General features: G+C 38.5%; 1 protein-coding gene across 1 annotated transcript in view; it reads left to right on the top strand.

Moving 5' to 3' along the window:
- TMC1 (transmembrane channel like 1) overlaps positions 1–17,327 on the top strand; it is a 184,468-nt gene extending 167,141 nt beyond the window's left edge. Inside the window, 4 exon segments of the mRNA XM_033238696.1 lie at positions 4,017–4,142; positions 7,608–7,686; positions 7,789–7,840; positions 14,996–17,327. Coding sequence (XP_033094587.1) covers positions 4,017–4,142; positions 7,608–7,686; positions 7,789–7,840; positions 14,996–15,018 — 280 coding nt within the window. The 3' untranslated portion in view covers positions 15,019–17,327.
- The last annotated feature ends 491 nt before the right edge of the window (positions 17,328–17,818 follow it).

Here is a 17,818-nt window from a genome sequence, read left to right as displayed (position 1 = left end):
GTGAGGTGAGAATGCTTGTATTAGTGGGTGCCTCATAGCATGTCATCTTTATGAACCCTGAGTTTTAGGCGATTTGCTTAACCTTCCTGGCGAAGGTTGTCTGACTGTATCTGGATCCTGGGCAAACAGCAATTTAGGAAATATAAATTTGAACCAAGTTACTGGAGGTAACACAGTGATGGCTAGTTGCTTTCCAGTGTAGGGAAGTTTTCAGGTAAGATAGCTATAGTGCATTTATCCATGCAGTAAAGCAATGTGATGAGATATTCTAGTTTGTCTGGTTTTATAAGACCTGGCTAGAGAGGGTAAATTTTCCAAGAAATTATTCCAATAGGCTAGTAAGTGGATTTATCTTAAATAGTTGACAATTTAAAAACTATTTATTTGATACCCAGATGAAGGCAATTCTAATTGTTCTATAGCATTTCCTGACGTTTGATGTTTACTCCCATCTATGTCAATAATTCTGAACAATTTATAGTTCTCTAGGTTTTTATACACATCCCTGCTTACATTATGACAATTTTATTTTTTCATGTATTTTCATCTTACTGCAAAGATAATATGTGTTTATGCTAGAAAACCTAAACATTGTAGAAATATTTTTACATGAAAAGAAGCACGGTCCATAATCTCGAAAACCTGAAATAACAACGTTTTAGCGTTTTATATTCTGGTTTGCCTTTTATACATAATTTTTCATAACTGAGCTTGTACTAACACAAGATGTTTCTCAGCCCCTTCGCTGGACTCACAGAGGGTGCCCTGTCTACTCGGCTTGCTGTGCTTAACCCCTTGTGGGAGGAAGCATGCAGGCAAGTGAGTGCGGGATCTGGCCAGACACACCTTGCACTAACACAGGAGCAAGCTCCATGTGGGTCCTGTGGTCAGACCAGGTGTGTCACCTTGAGGAGAATGCAACGGTGCCCAAGTGAGGGTGCCTATGACCCTGAAGCCCCAGAGGCAGTGTTATAATGCTTCCTGAGTTCCACCGTCCTCGGCCTGATGGATGGCAGTGTGTTAGCAGCTCAGTTGGCTCCTTGCCTCGTCATGTGGGGCAGCTGCCCTCCACCATAGAAGGCAAAGGGCCAGTGTGACAACCTTTCCTGGGTACCCACATTCCGTGGGCCCCAAGCTCTTGTCCAGCATCCAAGAAGAATGAGGTCACATGGATTATTGAACGATGGTGAAGGTGGAGAATTTTATTGAGTAATGAAATTGGCTTTCAGCAGAGAGGGGAGTTGGAGAGGGGCCAGGAAGGGCAGGTTCTCTTCCCCAAAATCAGGTTGTCTCTTCCCTAAAGTCAGGCTATCTCTACCCTCCACCAACCAACTGAGTCTGTTGTCTTTATAGGCACAAGATGGACAGTGTGTGCTGATTGGTTTGTGAGTATGCAAAAAAGGTTAAAGTGAAGATATCACTCAAAGGTAGACATGACAGTGTAGAAAACCAATTAGGAAAGGGTAGGTATATGTAAAATAGGTGAAGGGTGGGGATGAATCAGAGGAAAGTGTACCAAACAGGAAGACAAGTTCTCCATCCGGTCTGAGGATTTAACTTGGAGTTTGGCTTTCAGGCTTTAAACTGTCTTTGGCTTGGAGGTGGCATTTCACCAGGTACCTGCCCCTATCTGCCTAGGCATTTGGCTGCCTTCTATTGCTATCAGTATACTAGGTGCAGGTTTTTAGTATTAAAAGTTAAAATTATATTGTGACGCTGCTATTATATTGCTCATTTGCAATCGTGCTTTATGCATCTATTTTTCTTTTTTTTTTTTTTTTTTTGAGACGGAGTCTCGCTCTGTCGCCCAGGCTGGAGTGCAGTGGCCGGATCTCAGCTCACTGCAAGCTCCGCCTCGCGGTTTCACGCCATTCTCCTGCCTCAGCCTCCCGAGTGGCTGGGACTACAGGCGCCCGCCACCTCGCCCGGCTAGTTTTTTGTATTTTTTTAGTAGAGACGGGGTTTCACCGTGTTCGCCAGGATGGTCTCGATCTCCTGACCTTGTGATCCGCCCGTCTCGGCCTCCCAAAGTGCTGGGATTACAGGCTTGAGCCACCGCGCCCGGCCTGCATCTATTTTTCTTAGTAGTTTAGCTGACTTCTAGAGATTGGGAATAGAGCATTTCCATCTCTGTGGGTCTAGACACAGTAAAGTGCTGGTCAATAATTTGAATGAAAGAATGAATAATGACTGCTTATTGTGCACTAAGCACTAGAGGAGATGCAGGGGTAAGTCCATGCATTAAGCATTGCTTCTGGTCCTGTGGCACTTATCACCCAGCTGGGAAAACAGACCTCTTCATAAGTTGCTCTAATCTAGAGTGGTGCTATGCCTACAGCAGGACTATGGGTAGACACAGACAACTGGAAAAGTAATTCTGAAAATATTGTGTAATAGCACACTTTGGCTAACCTGGCAGGAGAAGACATTGCCAGGGATTTGTAGATGCTTCCATAATTTGTATGTAATTAAGGTATCTGGACTCCTTTCTTTGGTAAAAGGCCTAACCTGAAAAAGGTACACAAGAATCCCCGGGGACCTAGTAACTTTGCTTTGGGTCACACTGGATGCTGAGAAGGCCTTTGTGGGTAGGGATAATTTCATAAAATTTGAATCCCCCACTCTAACCACATTCATCAGCTATGACCTGAGATGCTGGAGAAGGGAGGATAGATAGTCTTATCTTTTTTGGTACTTTTAATTTATCTGCTTATCCTGTATTCCATCTGGCTGGGGCTGTGTTGAGGGGTATGAACAATTAGAATGGAATGGTGAAAAATAAAACTTTTTGGAATAGAGAGTTATAATCTTATATTGCTTGTAAGCTTCATTCCCTCTTATGTATCATGTGTTGAAAATTAGTGTGTAGATCTTTAGTTTGTGAAGCAAACCTTGTCCGCTGTAGTGCAATGACTGCTGACAAAATACCTGGAGTCGCTCTGTCTGCTGGAAGATAGTATTGGTTAGACCAGGAGGAAAAACCATAATCTGGGACTTGTGTGTCATTGTTATTTAGTAGTTGAAAATGCTTAGTGATTAAAATACAAAAGCAAAACTAAACATTATATTAAATGTTGCACCAACATTTATTCTGATGATGCGTACAATTTGGTGAAACCCAACCCAAATCTCTTCTGAAAATTACATCTTTTCATAGTAAAATCAGTATGCATATACAGAGAAAATAATGGTGTCATGAATATTATGAATAATATGATACAATTCTAGCTATTCCTTAGTAAGTCAAGACATCCTGTTCTCATTTTTCAAGTTTATAGGCGCTGATACTTGCCTTCATGGATCTGAGCAGTGGAGCTAAGCTGGTACTCATTAGGGCCTGTCCAGGAGAAGAAACTGAGAGGGAAAGAACCCATGAGTCGGTGTGGTTACCTTACCTATTAACATAGCTGATGAAGGAAGTCTGGTGGAAAATAAGATGGAAGCTGTTGCATGGAAAGAGATATTGGATTATATGTGGATTTTATTCCACTGGGCTATTCCTCGTTCTCATTTCCAAGGCTAATTAAAAATTGAGTGCACTGTTTACTTAGCTCAAAGAGAGTGTACTCCTACAAGAGCAGCTGACTGAGAGGCAGACTTATAAGCTATTTACAAAATATATTTCAATCAAAATCTTAGAAATATAGTTTTTAAAAAATCTTCTCCCAAAAAGATGAAATGTGGGTAGGGATAATTTCATAAAATTTGAATCCCCCACTCAAACCACATTCATCAGCTATGACTTGAGATGCTGGAGAAGGGAGGATAGATGGTCTTATCTTTTTTTTTTCCTAACTGCTTTGACTATATGTTTATATTGGGATCATATTTATCGCATCTTACCCATATATTGACTACATGCGGTCAAAGTGTCAGCAGTTGTAGCTAAACATCAGATTCCTAACCTGAAAGAGGACCTAAGCAGTAATTGAGAAAGATTTCCAGTTTTCTTACTTTAACCATGATTTTTCCATATCTTCTTGATAAACTTCTGTCCCCCTTTTTAATTCCCCCAGTGGCAAAAATAGAATGTTTGAAGTCATTGGAGAGACACTGGAGCATGATTTCCCAAGCTGGATGGCGAAGATCTTGAGACAGCTTTCGAACCCTGGGCTAGTCATTGCTGTCATTTTGGTGATGGTGTATGTGCTTTCCCTCCTCATAGAAAGAGCCTTTGTGATGTTCTTCCTGGCTGCTTTTACATTTCAGCTTTTTCAGCTCTCTCACTCTCCCTAAGGGTTGTGCTGTAACCTATCCAAATTCAACACTGATTACATGGTGATGAGGGGCTAAAATTCATGAGCCATATTCTGATCCTATTGGATGTAATTCACAGCCATCTGCATCTGTCTTTGCTTCCCCAGGATTATAAGATTTGTTCCCAAGTAATCACAATAATTATCCGTAAACAGCTAAAGCAAGGAAAACATAAATGCTAAATGCTAAATCTAATCGGTACGTTGAGCTTCCCCCCAACAGCCCAGCCTTCACCTCTTGTTCCATAAAGCAGATGGCTGTGAATATACAGAAATAACGAGCCTCTAAGTTAATATTCCCCTTGGGGACCCTATAGACTATATTTTAGGGTCAAGGGCTTAAAGGGTCTTAAAAATTTCCCTGTCCTTGTTGTTAGAGGGTCGTCAATAACAGTATGTTCACGATAATAGAATCAGAGGACCAGAGCATCTTAGGAAGTTTCTGTAGTCTATCCCTTCAAAGTCAGAAGTGATTTCCAAAGGCGAACTTGTCAGATGACTTTTGTTTTCATATAACTTTCATTGGCTTCTGACTCTTGGCCACCACAGATAAACTTATATTCTAAGTAAAAGTATAGACTTGCTGTGGAAGAGCCAAAAGCAGTGTCCATCTTTTCCTTTCAGTCCCTGAGTGCCTCCTACATAGAATGCCTGGAGCTGCCACCACTCAGTCAGGGGGTAAATATTAAACAACCCCAGGAACACTTTAAGAACAAAGTTGATGCAAAGGATTTGGTTCATTTAAATAAAGGTAAAACGAGGAAATCTCAGGGAGAAAACTCCTAGTGGTTTGCAGTAAATGAACAGGGATTCTGACTCAGTTATTGTCGTGATCGCAAGCCACATAAAGTAGTAAGGGCAGGTTTATCTTCTTCAATTTTATAACCTAAGAACTTGATTTACAGAAAGAAAGCGATTTTCTCTAGGCGAGATAGAAAGAGAGTAAAATGGTCACAGAAGGACCTAAAGCAGATCCTTTGACAGTAAATCCAGTGCCCACTTCTTTATACCACGAGGCTTTCTGTGAGGGAGAGCTAATAACCTGTAGGGATAATTAAATAGTAAATCAGATTACCATTATATATTACATAACCTTGATAATGGAGTGCTATTAAGAATCTGATAGTAAATCTCTGGCACAGATGCATTAGAAAATGATCTACTGAATGCAGCATGTTTCACCAGATGGCCTTTGAAACAATTTTCTTTCTCTACATGTCCATGATACAGTGGCTTCTGAGAGCATGTTAATCAGTATCCTGTGGCCTTTGAGAGTCAAGGCCTTTTAGTGGTATGAGTGAGGTGTTGTTTAAAATACACGCACACAGACACACACACACACACACACAATGTAAATGTCAGATTTTGTTACCATATTCTTAATTTATTAAGAGACATGTTTATTTTTAAGTGAAGGAGTGGCATTGTTCAAATGCCTTAATCCAAAGATCTAGCAATCGGTCCTAAGAGTGTTTAAAAGGAATTAACACTGCCTTTGTTTCAGGTACTATTTACACACTGACTCATTTAATTCCCGTAACAGCCTTGAGAAGTTGGCTTCATTAATCATACTATCAATAACACATTGAAGTTCTGCCCCGAGTCAAGTGACTAATAAGGGGAATTTAAACTCATGTCTTCTCCTTCACACTAATTTCCTACACTCACTTGCAGCATCAAACAGGGATCAGAATCTGGGAATTTCAGATGGGCTGAAAGCCACTTGTCTGAGATGGTATAGACTCAGGGTCAGCACACTTTTCCTAATTACAGGACCAGAGGCAAATTAGGCCAAGAGGCAAAATTGAGCATATTGATTAAGTAATTACTCATATAACCATTAAAAAAACCGGAAAAAACATTCTTAATTCATGGGCCATACAAAGCAGTCTGGCAGTCATCTTCCGCCTGAAGGACCTAGTTTGCTTTGATCTGGACAGCCTGGAGGAAAGCTGGCTCTATGCATGTGTCAAATAGATACACTGAAAGGTTGATTGTGGCTCTGACGTTCTGATTTAAAACCCAGATTTTAGCTTATTACTGATTAGATTTTTTCAAATTCTGAGATCTCCTCTTCTACTTTATGAGGCCCATACAATTGGTTTAGCTTTTTATTAGAGAACTGTACTAGTATTTTGAATTTCTCCCAATGGATTTTATTAAATCAACGTGGATGGCTTTTGGGTATCTAAGCAGAGTTCAGGTTAGTTCTCTGCAGGCAATTTCATTCCTTTGAGACTAGAAAAAGATTTGTGAGGAATATTTATTTAATGTGCGTTACAAGGCAGAAAATCATGGTGAATAAATAGAGAATTCCAGAACTTGAAAGGACTTGAGAAATCTTTGAGTTCATCCTCTGAATCCAGGAACTTTTCTAAGAAAATCCTTATAATACACCACACACACACACACACACACACACATTTATTGAGTACCTATTTCATGCCAGATATTGCCCTGCATGCATTTATGTACGTAATTTTAGTTAAACTCCCATCACTCATGTAAGAGATAAACAAACTCAGCCAAACCATGTCAATAATTGTGTTGCTAGCACCAGATGGCTCATAAAGGATATTGTCTTTCATTTTGGGGAGTAGAGGAAATGTGTTCAATATCCAGTTATTTGCAGCAAAGAGTGATATAAGTTACCTTTTTTACTGCATTTTTTCTTTGTTTGTTTGTTCGTTTTGCCTTAAGTGAAGATAAGCATATTTATTTTTAACAGAATTGTCTGGCTAGAATTTGCCCTTTCTAGAATGTAAATGTCATTTAAAATCCAAGAATATTCCTTTATACAACATTTTCTTTTTGAGGGAGAAAGAAATGCAAACAATACATTCTACTGAAAAAAATTCCATGTTCATTATCTATGCCTATGAGGATTATATTCTTAGCTGCAAAGGCCAAAGGACGAAATTTAAGGCAGAAAGTCATTTTCCTTTTTGTTCGACATATTCCCTAAGCTGCAGTAGGTTTTCCATTCTCTGGGATGTCATTGCCATCCATTTAAAATGCTACTTTCAATTACGATTTAAACTGATGTTAATACATTTCCAGGAAAAAGCTAATATTAGGCAGTGTGAAATAGCAGACAGAGCAGGCTGTGGATCAGGAGCCTTGGGCCCCAACTTGCCAACTTCACCCCAGCTTCATCCCTATGTCATCCTGAGTGTATCTTTTTACCTCTCTGAACCTCAGCTTTTATCTGTAAGACAAGAGATTTAGAGTAGAAAATAGCTTAATATTCATTTCCATGCTGATATTTCATAATTTACCTAATGTAAATTTAAGAAGTATCTTGGGGAACTGAAATATACCCTAAATTGTATTTTTTTCTGTTTAATTTAGTTTGACCATCTATTATCTCAATGCTACTGCCAAGGGCCAGAAGGCAGCAAATCTGGATCTAAAAAAGAAGATGAAAATGGTAAGATACAATTTATTTCATAGAAATACTATCTTTATTAATGTCACGTAGTGGAAAACACTGAGAAATCTAATTTTTTTTCCCTTATATTTTATTGTGTAGCAAGCTTTGGAGAACAAAATGCGAAACAAGAAAATGGCAGCTGCACGAGCAGGTTGGAGATATGTTTACGTTTGTAATTTTTCTTTTTCTTTTTCTTTTTCTTTTTTTGGCTTTTTCTCCATTGGATGGTGAGTGGCATTATTGCCACGAGCAAGTCATTCCACAATCCTTACCTTCCACCTTTTTAGCCCTTCTCAGGCATCACATTCAGGGAATTTGGTTGCTTTCTGTTGGGAGGGAAAAAAGAGAAATGAAAATGTGGGTGTGTAAACTTGGCAGTAGTGATTTTTAAAAGTGACCTTAAAAATGCGCCGAAAATGAAGAAATCCCCCATATAGTCATATATAAACAGCAGACACAAATGCAGATGCTGTCCTGCCCATGTTGACTATTTTCATACGTGGAAGGATATGGCGAGAAGATCCCAAGAGAGTCCTCTGGGCTTTCCACCACTGATTGCTAGAAGCCCTTTCTAATCCATTAAACTTTCTTTTTTGAAAAACCTCTTTAATTTTAAAATACTAGAGTAAAGCCAACTTCTAATTGCCAAAATTAATAATATGCTTTGAGTTCCCCATGGAAAGGTGATACCTAAGAACCTTAGTGAAAACCTTTTCCAACTTTTTCCTCACTTCTGACTTTAAAACTCTTTATATTAGTAGGACTGTGTCCCCACTGTAAGTAATAAAACACTCAAATTGGTTTAATTAAGAAATAGCAATTTATTTGACCATACAAATATAGGGAAATGGTAATTTTTTTTTTTTTTTTTGAGACCTCATCTGGCTCTGTGGCCCAGGCTTGAGGGCAGTGGTATGTTCTCAGCTCATTGCAGCTCCAACTTCCCAGGCTGAAGTGATCCTTCCTCCTCAGCCTCCTGAGTAGTGGGGACTACAGGTGCACACCACCATGGCTGGCTAATTTTTCATTTTTTTGTAGAAGTGAGGTCTTGCTAAGTTACCCAGGCTGCTCTCAAACTCTTGGGCTCAAGTGATCTTCTCTTTTTGGCCTCCCAAAGTGTTAGGATTACAGGCATGAGCCACTGTGGCCAGCCTTCAGTATTGCGGGATCTGGCCAGCAGCCTGCAATGCATCAGGGCTCTCTCTTTGTTCCCAGACATATCGGCAGGTCGAGAAATAATAGACACACAACAAGATAGTGAAAGCTGGGTCCAGGGGGGTCACCACCTTCTGGTCCCACAGTGCCAACAATGCACTGGATATACCAGCATTTATTATTAAGTTTAGTGAGGGTGGGGGTAGGTTAGTGAGGGATTTAGGGTCATTTGATTATGAGGTGAGATGGTCACATGGGGATGAATTCATTCTTTAACATAACATCTGTATGCAGAAGTACAGTATACAGAGGTAAGAATTTACAATATAGTGTGTGCATCAGTAATTTCTAACAGAGCCTTAAAACAGAAACACAGTCTTTCCATAACCTATGATTAGCAAGATATTAATCAGCAGTAACAGTTGCAGCAAAAGCTGGTTACAAACAATCCATAGAAACAGGATGTGAAGCTAGACAATTGGTTAGACCAGAAATTCTCAGAAGGGAGTGTGCCTTAACCCTAAAGAGGCCTAGAAGAGCCGTGGCAAGATGAGGGCGTTCATAGCCCTATCTTATCCATATCGACAAGTGCCCCCCGGGCATGTGTCCATTTATAGGCTCTCCACAAGGGTCACATTCCATTCCCAGAGCTATGAACATCTGCTTTTCTGGGATAGGAATCTTGGTGATGTGAAACCTCCCTGACTGCACGTCCATCCGTAGGCTCTCTGCAACGGGAAACACATCACATGCTGTTGGCTCATACTGACAGTCCAGCCTGGCATTGTCTTTACACAATCCTGCATGCAATTTTGTATTTACAATCATCAGGAGCATTTCATCTTTTATTCCGTAGCAATAGTTTCAAGGGGTCTCCCTACATCTCCCCCTTTTCTCTGATTTAAATGAACCATAGCAATCATAGCTTGGTGCTGATTATGATTGGAGTGAAGAATATTTTTTCCAATTTTACACATGAACAATAAGCCGATAGCACAAATTATACACAGAACAAAATTAATGATAGTAGATCCTCCCAAAGACTTTACCCATTGAATGGGGTTGAAATTAGATAACCCCTTAGAGATACCGTCTAAAACTTCAGCACCGGGTAAAGCAGTTAAGTGTGCTTGAGAGGCCTCAAAAATCTGTTCTTTTAGCTTGCTCATGTCTAAACTTAGATTATCTTCACTTCCTTGTAAATGGTGTTTTACTGATTCCCAATTGTGAACAGACTCATTATATTGAAACAGAATTATACAAAAATCTGAAGTATTCCAATCATATTGCATTTGTAATCTATATTCTAAACTCATAATTCTATCTCCCATCCATGTAACAGTTTGTCTTAGATCATTAATTTGATTGACCAATTTTTGATCAATACTTGACTGAGAATTCCACATCTGAGTAGAATTGTTTTTTGCCATTTATCCACAAAATGAGCAGTTTGAATAGATTGATGTAACTACATTATAGTTAATAATTTTAATAGATAATAAACTATATATTAACTACAATGTAGTTACATCAACGTAACTGCAGCAGTAGCAGCAGTCACAGTAATAGCAATCAAGCCCATTGTTACTGCAATTAATGTAAAAATAAATCATTTACTCCTTTTAAGAATTTTCTGTAAAATGTTATTAATAACTTGGATAGAAGGGGAAGATTCCCAAGGCTTATGTAAGGCTATGGGGAGCCAAATACATTCTCTGGCTCTGACATAGTAATATCTACTATGATATTGATTAAAGGATGAGTCAATACAAGTATACAAGTAACAATTAACACAGGTAATTATGTTGGTTTTTGAACTAATATGCATCTTTCCTACTAATAACATGTATGGTGGTTTAACACAACTTTTAAGTGGTATAGTTTTGTTGGATTCCATATAGATAGTATGTATATTTTGGAATTTTTTTTTTTTGTGAATGTGGGGTGGGGGGAATAGGTTGTATGAGAGGTGGTGGGGGGACATTAACAACAGGGGAGTATAAGTCCTCATAATCTTTACTATCCCATCTTTGAATTGACCTTTTGATGATTGCCATAGTGATATTTTTGGCTGTGTGGAAATAGTAGTGTAAATCAATCTGTTGTCTTAGTTTTTGAGGTGACAAGGTGGATTTACTTATAACACTTTCTCCAGCCCAAACTCTCGTACCAGTCATAGCTATGGTTAACCTCCATAATTCTGAATGTTTAGGTCCTAAGTGGGGAACAACGAGCCTTGGATTTGGAGGGGCAACCCCTGCCCTTTCCACTTAAAAGGAAAAAAGGAGTTAAATCTCCCATATAATAGGGAGGGTTGTCACTACTTTTTTGATAAGTAATATCATAGAGAAAATGTTGACAATCTCTGTGACCCTGAGAGCAATCATTAGTAATATGACCTTTAGGATCCCAATCAACAATGGTGTAGAGAGAAGAATTAGATAACACAGTTCCTTCTGAACTAACGCAATCCTTCCATATTAATTTGTCAGCATTTGAAGACAAGTTGAGAGCTCACACAGGTCCTAAAGGCTTATATTAGGATGTGTGAATATAATTAGTGATTCCTGTTTTGATCTGCCTTAGAGGTTTTAATGAGAGCCTTGATTCCAAGTGTCCTAAAGGAGGGACAGAGTGACCACATGGTAGTGTGACCACCCAAGTTTGAATATCTAATGAGAGACATCCATTAGTGGGTCCCAGGCATAAAGGTGTATACCTAAAACCTAAAGTGATATTGAAAGGGGTTCCTTCTTCTGAAGATTGGGCAGGACAATGATCATCTACAGAACCAGTCATCCAAATACTATTTTTTTAGTTGATTTTTACATATTTATCTCCAAATTACCTGATTTTGTTGTAATTTCTTGACTTTTTAGTTTTAAGTATTATCTATTAAAATTATTAACTACAATGGATATAATAATTTTAATAGATAATACTTAAACTTTTTTTATACTCTTGCCCCAGTCTCTCTATGCATTCTACCTATGTAGTTATATTATTATTTTCGTTAGGCCAGTATACATGATTATAGTCACACAGTCTTCACAGTTGAGCCAAGTAGTAAACTATGATACTTGTGCATACTTTAAAATTTTCTCAGGATTCATAAGTCATCATTTCTCTTTTTAAACATTTTCTTTTTTTATATATATTTGTCAGTGATTCATTTAATTTCCAAATCTCTGCTATTTATTGAATTATACTCTCAATATATTCAGACATATTGGGTTATCTATCAATTTCATTTGCTTGGAGAAATCTTTCCCAGAATCTTCTGAACTTCTTCAATTTCAACTGGTGTGTGTCTGGGATATAGCTATTATCCTTTCATTTTTCTTCACTGTCATTCAGCAGGATGAATGTCACTCAGAAGGATGAATGTCACTTTATCCTGTTTTGGATATCGTGTTTTCCATTTTCTCCAACTTCCTCTCTTTTGATTTGCTCACATTTTGCACGTAAGAAAGGGTATGTGAGAGGCAAATTTTCTGAGACCATGCATATCTGAAATTGCTCTTACTCTCCCTTTTGACTGATAGTGTGGATGTCAAAAATACTCATCTAATTGTATTAGAAATAATATCCCTTCAAAATAATATTTTTTCAGAGTTTTCCCATTGCCTTTTAGTTTCCACACTTGCTCTTGAGAAGTTTAAAGTCTTTGTGATTCTTAGTCTTTCTTGAACAGCTTGTATTTTTGATTATCTGTTTGGTTTTCCAATCTGAAAAGTTCTAGGGTCTCCTTATCTGCATGTTCGGAATTTCATGATGGTGTGTCTTGCATGGATTTATTTTTATTCCTTGTGTACTCATCAATGGATTATTTTGCTCTTTGGTTGAAGGGAATTTTCTTTTTTTTTTTTTTTTTTTTGAGACGGAGTCTCGCTCTGTCTCCCGGGCTGGAGTGCAGTGGCCGGATCTCAGCTCACTGCAAGCTCCGCCTCCCGGGTTTACGCCATTCTCCTGCCTCAGCCTCCTGAGTAGCTGGGACTACAGGCGCCCGCCACCTCGCCTGGCTAGTTTTTTGTATTTTTTTTTTAGTAGAGACGGGGTTTCACCGTGTTAGCCAGGATGGTCTCGATCTCCTGACCTCGTGATCCGCCCGTCTCGGCCTCCCAAAGTGCTGGGATTACAGGCTTGAGCCACCGCGCCCGGCCGGGAATTTTCTTGAATTGTTTACCAATTCTTTCCATCCATTTTCTGTTTTTTTTTTTTTTTTTTTTTGCATGTGGAATTTCTAATTTATTTTTCATCCTTAAATTCCCTTTGTCTCTTTGCCTTACCCATGAACATTTCCTTATCTTTAAATTTTAACATTTCTCTTGGCCTTTTCACTTTTGTTATCATAATTTTAGTTTCCGCAAGCTATTTTGTTCTTTAATCCTTCTTTTTTAAACAGCATGCTGTTCTTATTTAATGACTGTAATGGCTTGTTTTGTCTTTATGAGAATATTAATAACTCTTCTTGATGTTTCTTTGCCTTTGATAGTCTGTTTTCTCTAAGCTGTTTTGTCCTTTCTTTTTCCCCTGCTTGGTGATCCCCTGCTTTGTGACCCTCAGCTCATATTTCAGGGTAGGATGCAAAGGTGGGTTTTGAAGCTCTAAGCACATGGATGGAGCTTGTGGGCAGATCCTCATTGGAGGACTCTGCCTGGGCTGCTGCTGAACCCCAATGTCAGTATTTTTAGGCTTTTTCTCTTAGGCTGATTAGATTCCTCAGAAAAATTACTTCCGAACTCCTGCCCAGAGAGTAAAGATTTGCTTGGCAAACCTGTAGCACCTGATTGGGAAAGACGACACCGGTGGGGCTCAGCTTTCAGCCTACAAATGCTCACTTTGCCCTCTATTTTTACTGCAGCACTCCTTCCGGTCTTCTAGCCCGGAAGCATCTCTGTTTTACTCTTTTTAGAAAAAATTGTTCCTGTCTTCTGCCAGATTAAAGGCGGTGGGGAGTGGGGAGCAATAATTCATTTGTACCAACTGAAGCCCATCTCAGGCTCTAACTGCTGCTGCTTCATTTTTTAATAACCCCGACCCCTTCACCCCACCAAGCTTGACTGCTTCTTAAATAGACAGCTAAAACGTCCTCTTTGTATTGGTTCCTTACTTCCAGAGGTACCTGTTGCTACAAATTACTGAACATTTTGGAGATTTTATGTGTAAATTATGTTGCTTACTGTCTTTTTCCTCCCCTGGCTTAGCTTTTCAGTTTGTTAGAATTGGTAAGTCATTATCATTAATCTGTCTGCTTTCCAGCTTCTAAAATTTCATCATTGTTGTCTCTTCCCCTATTCTCCCCCTCCTTGTAGGTTTACGCAACCTGCTCCATCCTCCTCCCCAACCCCCCCAAAATTTCTTGACTGTCTTGTTTGTGAAAGAGTGAAAGTTCAATTCAATGTATTTACCTCCGCAGTTTAGGCAAACCTTTGTATTTCCTACACTGGGAGAGCAATGGTTTTATCTCCATCTTCACTCTGTTCATCCCACAGTGCTTACCTGGGGTATTGTTTTGAAATAGAGTCTGGGATGGAGTCTACCTTAGTGAGAATTGATTAGAATTGTCTAGTCTTTGCAGAAGATGAGGTGGTTGAAGCACATACATCACATATACCAGCAAGGCTTTTGTATAATTTAATATCATCAAATTAGTGCTTAAGAATGGAAAATTCTGACTTATAAGATCTAAATTCTAATTAAAGCTTATTGTTATCTTTATTATTTTAAATGATAATATAATGCTATAGCATACTATTCATCTGATATTTTTCCATAGTGTGTATGGCCACCCAGTAAACATCTACTGAATATCTACTGAAAAATGAGGAACTCTTTTATTGGAAAAATATAAAAGGAATGCATTTATCTATTCATCACATAAGCAATAATGTATAAATGTTACCAAAAAAAGTAGTACATTCATTCTCCCTTGTTTAGAATTTGTGAAGCCTTTGCAAACTAAGAAACATGGAAAAATTTTGAACATTAAAATGCTAAATATTATGGGAAAATGAACATATTTGGACAATACAGATGTCTGGCCACCTTGTTCAGAACCATTAAGCACACTGAAAACTACATTTTTATTTGCCTTCTCTTCATCTTCTCTCTCTCTCTCTCTCTCCCTGTTTTTCTTTTTTGTGAACAGCTGCAGCTGCTGGTGGCCAGTAATAAGTATCCTGAGAGTCCAGAAAAGGTACACGTTGCCTTGCTATTTAAAAGTAATGCAATATGTGAAGGCCCAGGGAACAAGCACTGTGGAGCTGCTATTTTCCCATTCTACCCCTGATGGATTTTCAAGGTCATGCTGGCCAATCAAGGCATCATCAATCCTACCTGAGCAACAAGAATCTTCACCTTATTCCAAGTCAGGAACTGTTTCTGCACAGCCACTCTCTCCCCTGCTTCATTTCGTGACTTTTTTTTTTTTTTTTTTTAAATTGTGTTTAGAAGTGGGTGTAATCCAGCAATACGGTTTACTGGCTTAGTTGGTGGGTTAAGTAAAAAAATTTGATCATATGAACTTTCATTTTATATATTTCTTTTGCCTTAGTTTCCTTCAACTGAGAGCAGAAATATTTCACCCTTTTTCCTGTAAGTTCAGAAGTATCTGCAAAAAGTGCTCATTGTAATCATTCATTGACTCACTTTTTGAAACCAATACCTTATTTTCTCTTTTTTTCTACCTGTCTCCCCAACCATGCCCCCCACAAATATATATCTAAAACCTTTGTATTTGGTGCTGGATTCAGTATGAAAAGAAATCGGCTTTTTAGAAGAAAAAAAAATCCTATCTGAATTGGGACCTGAATAGCACTGAATTGAAGATCTCTTACTTTGAGAAGGTACGTGAGTCTTATACAACCTAGCTTTTTATGAATTAAAATTTCAAAAAAGGAAAGACATCATAAATGATTGTTGTTCTCTCACAGTCTGCTCATTTGTCTTCCAATGATCATGTTATCAGAGGCAAATCCATACAGGTCTGCGTCAAACTCCATACGATTCTTGCCTCCTTGGAGGGAAGAATTCAGCTGAGGGGCAGAAGTAGGTTTAAGGCAGAGGGAGAGACTGAGGCAAGTTTTAGAGCAGGAGTGAAGGTTTATTAAAAGGTTTTAGAGCAGGAACAAAAGGAAATAAAGTATACTTGGAAGAGGGCCAAGAGGGCAACTTGAGAGTTCCAAGTGCCCTGTTCAGCCTTTGACTTGGGGTTTTACATGTTGGCATGATTCTGGGGTTTGCATCTCTACCCCCTTGATTTTTCAGGGGGCTGGCCTGTCTATGTGAACGGTGGCCTCCCAGCAGTTGGAATGAGCTATGTGTACAATGTGTTACTGAAGTTGTGTGCATGCTCACTTGTGACGTTTTCCCTTACCATTCCAGTGTTCCTAGAGGAAAGTCATATACCAGTTAAACTCTGCCATTTTGCTTAGTGGGCATGCTTGAGCCCACTTGCCCAACTTCTAAGATCTCCAGCTCAGGTGTTTTCTATCTATTGGGAGACTGTCTTTCACTGGCACTGGTTGCCACCAATTATTATTTTAGAGAGAGAGTTTAACAACCACCTGACCATCACCTAATGGTCACCTGACATTCCTGTGGGACGGGTGGCGGGGGGAGGGGGACCCTCTCTTGCCCTGCTTACGTTTTTATGTTTGCCTAACTACCTACTCTAACAATCATATCCTGTAAGCTTAGATTCTAATATTCTATAATTTTTTCTTTGCTTTTTTGTTAAGGATAGGAAAACATACTTCTATTGGAGGCCTTAATTTATAGATATGTTTTAACATTATTATGGATTTACAGTTTGAATTGACTTTAAGTAGTAACACTCAATGCCCTCACTAGCCTTGCTGTGTGACTTTAATTGCATGTCCCAACTCAGTGTGCCTTTCCAAAGCTAAGCCAATTTGCCTGCCATTCCCTGCAGTTGACTTGCTCATTTTTATTATCCTGTCTCTGAGTCTCTCCTTCTTTTCGATCATCAAAAGGTTGCCATAGAATAGTTGCACTGTTTCCCTGCCAATTCTGAACTTTATTCCTCTGGTTATCTTTTTCAGATTAACTTTCATTCTCAATCTTATCACTCCCTTTTTAGGATTCCTTGGGCTCTTATGTCTTTAATTCAGAGTCTATTATTTATATTGATTTTCATGTGATTTATAATGGTTCCTTATTATTTTTTGAATGCATGGATTATCTTTCTTGTCCTGATTGTAAATTCTCTGTGAGTAGGGGTTATATCTTCTAACTCTTTTGTATGCCTAGTATAGTGCTGTGCACAAGTAGGCACTGAATAAATGCTTGTTAATTAAATTGAATCAATTTAACTTACAGCAATTGTGTTATGAGACAAAATCTTCTGTTATCTGCATGAAAAATGTTACCATGATGTAAGAAATGGATTATCTGTTGATAGGCTGAGTTTATTATTTAATTAGGTTATAATGCAGATGAGTAAATAAAGCTAGTGTTTATCCCTACTGGGATCATTTCTGCATTGTGTAATAGTAAGATTAGCAAACTGATTTATTGTTTTGTCACATTTACAATGTGGATTACACTTCCCTCTCTTGATCTGCATCATAAGGATGGTGATAGATGACAAACTGTTCCCTAAAGACATTCATCTCCTAAAGGCAATGTACTTTTAGAACGAATGTTCACATTATAGACATTCAGACATGATATGCCGAGTTTCAATATTTCCATAAATTAAAAAATATGTTGGATTTTTATAGAAACCTAAATACTCATCTGATTTAGTTAAGCAGCTTTAGAAAATTTAATCCTTTCAGTCTCCAGAGAATTGTTGAAAATATTTTCATATTACTATACGGGCAAGAATCTGAAACAGTGAAGACCACTTCCAAAGCCAAAGCCGTTTTATGGCTATTCAGAGAATAGCCTTCCCCTAGGATGATCTGATAGCTATTATTTATTTTTGTATCCTCATTTGCATATCTAA

Source organism: Trachypithecus francoisi, unplaced genomic scaffold, assembly GCF_009764315.1.
Source record: "Trachypithecus francoisi isolate TF-2019V2 unplaced genomic scaffold, Tfra_2.0 Lachesis_group16, whole genome shotgun sequence".
Lineage (NCBI taxonomy): Eukaryota > Metazoa > Chordata > Mammalia > Primates > Cercopithecidae > Trachypithecus > Trachypithecus francoisi.
This window is presented reverse-complemented; position numbering and strand designations above follow the sequence as displayed.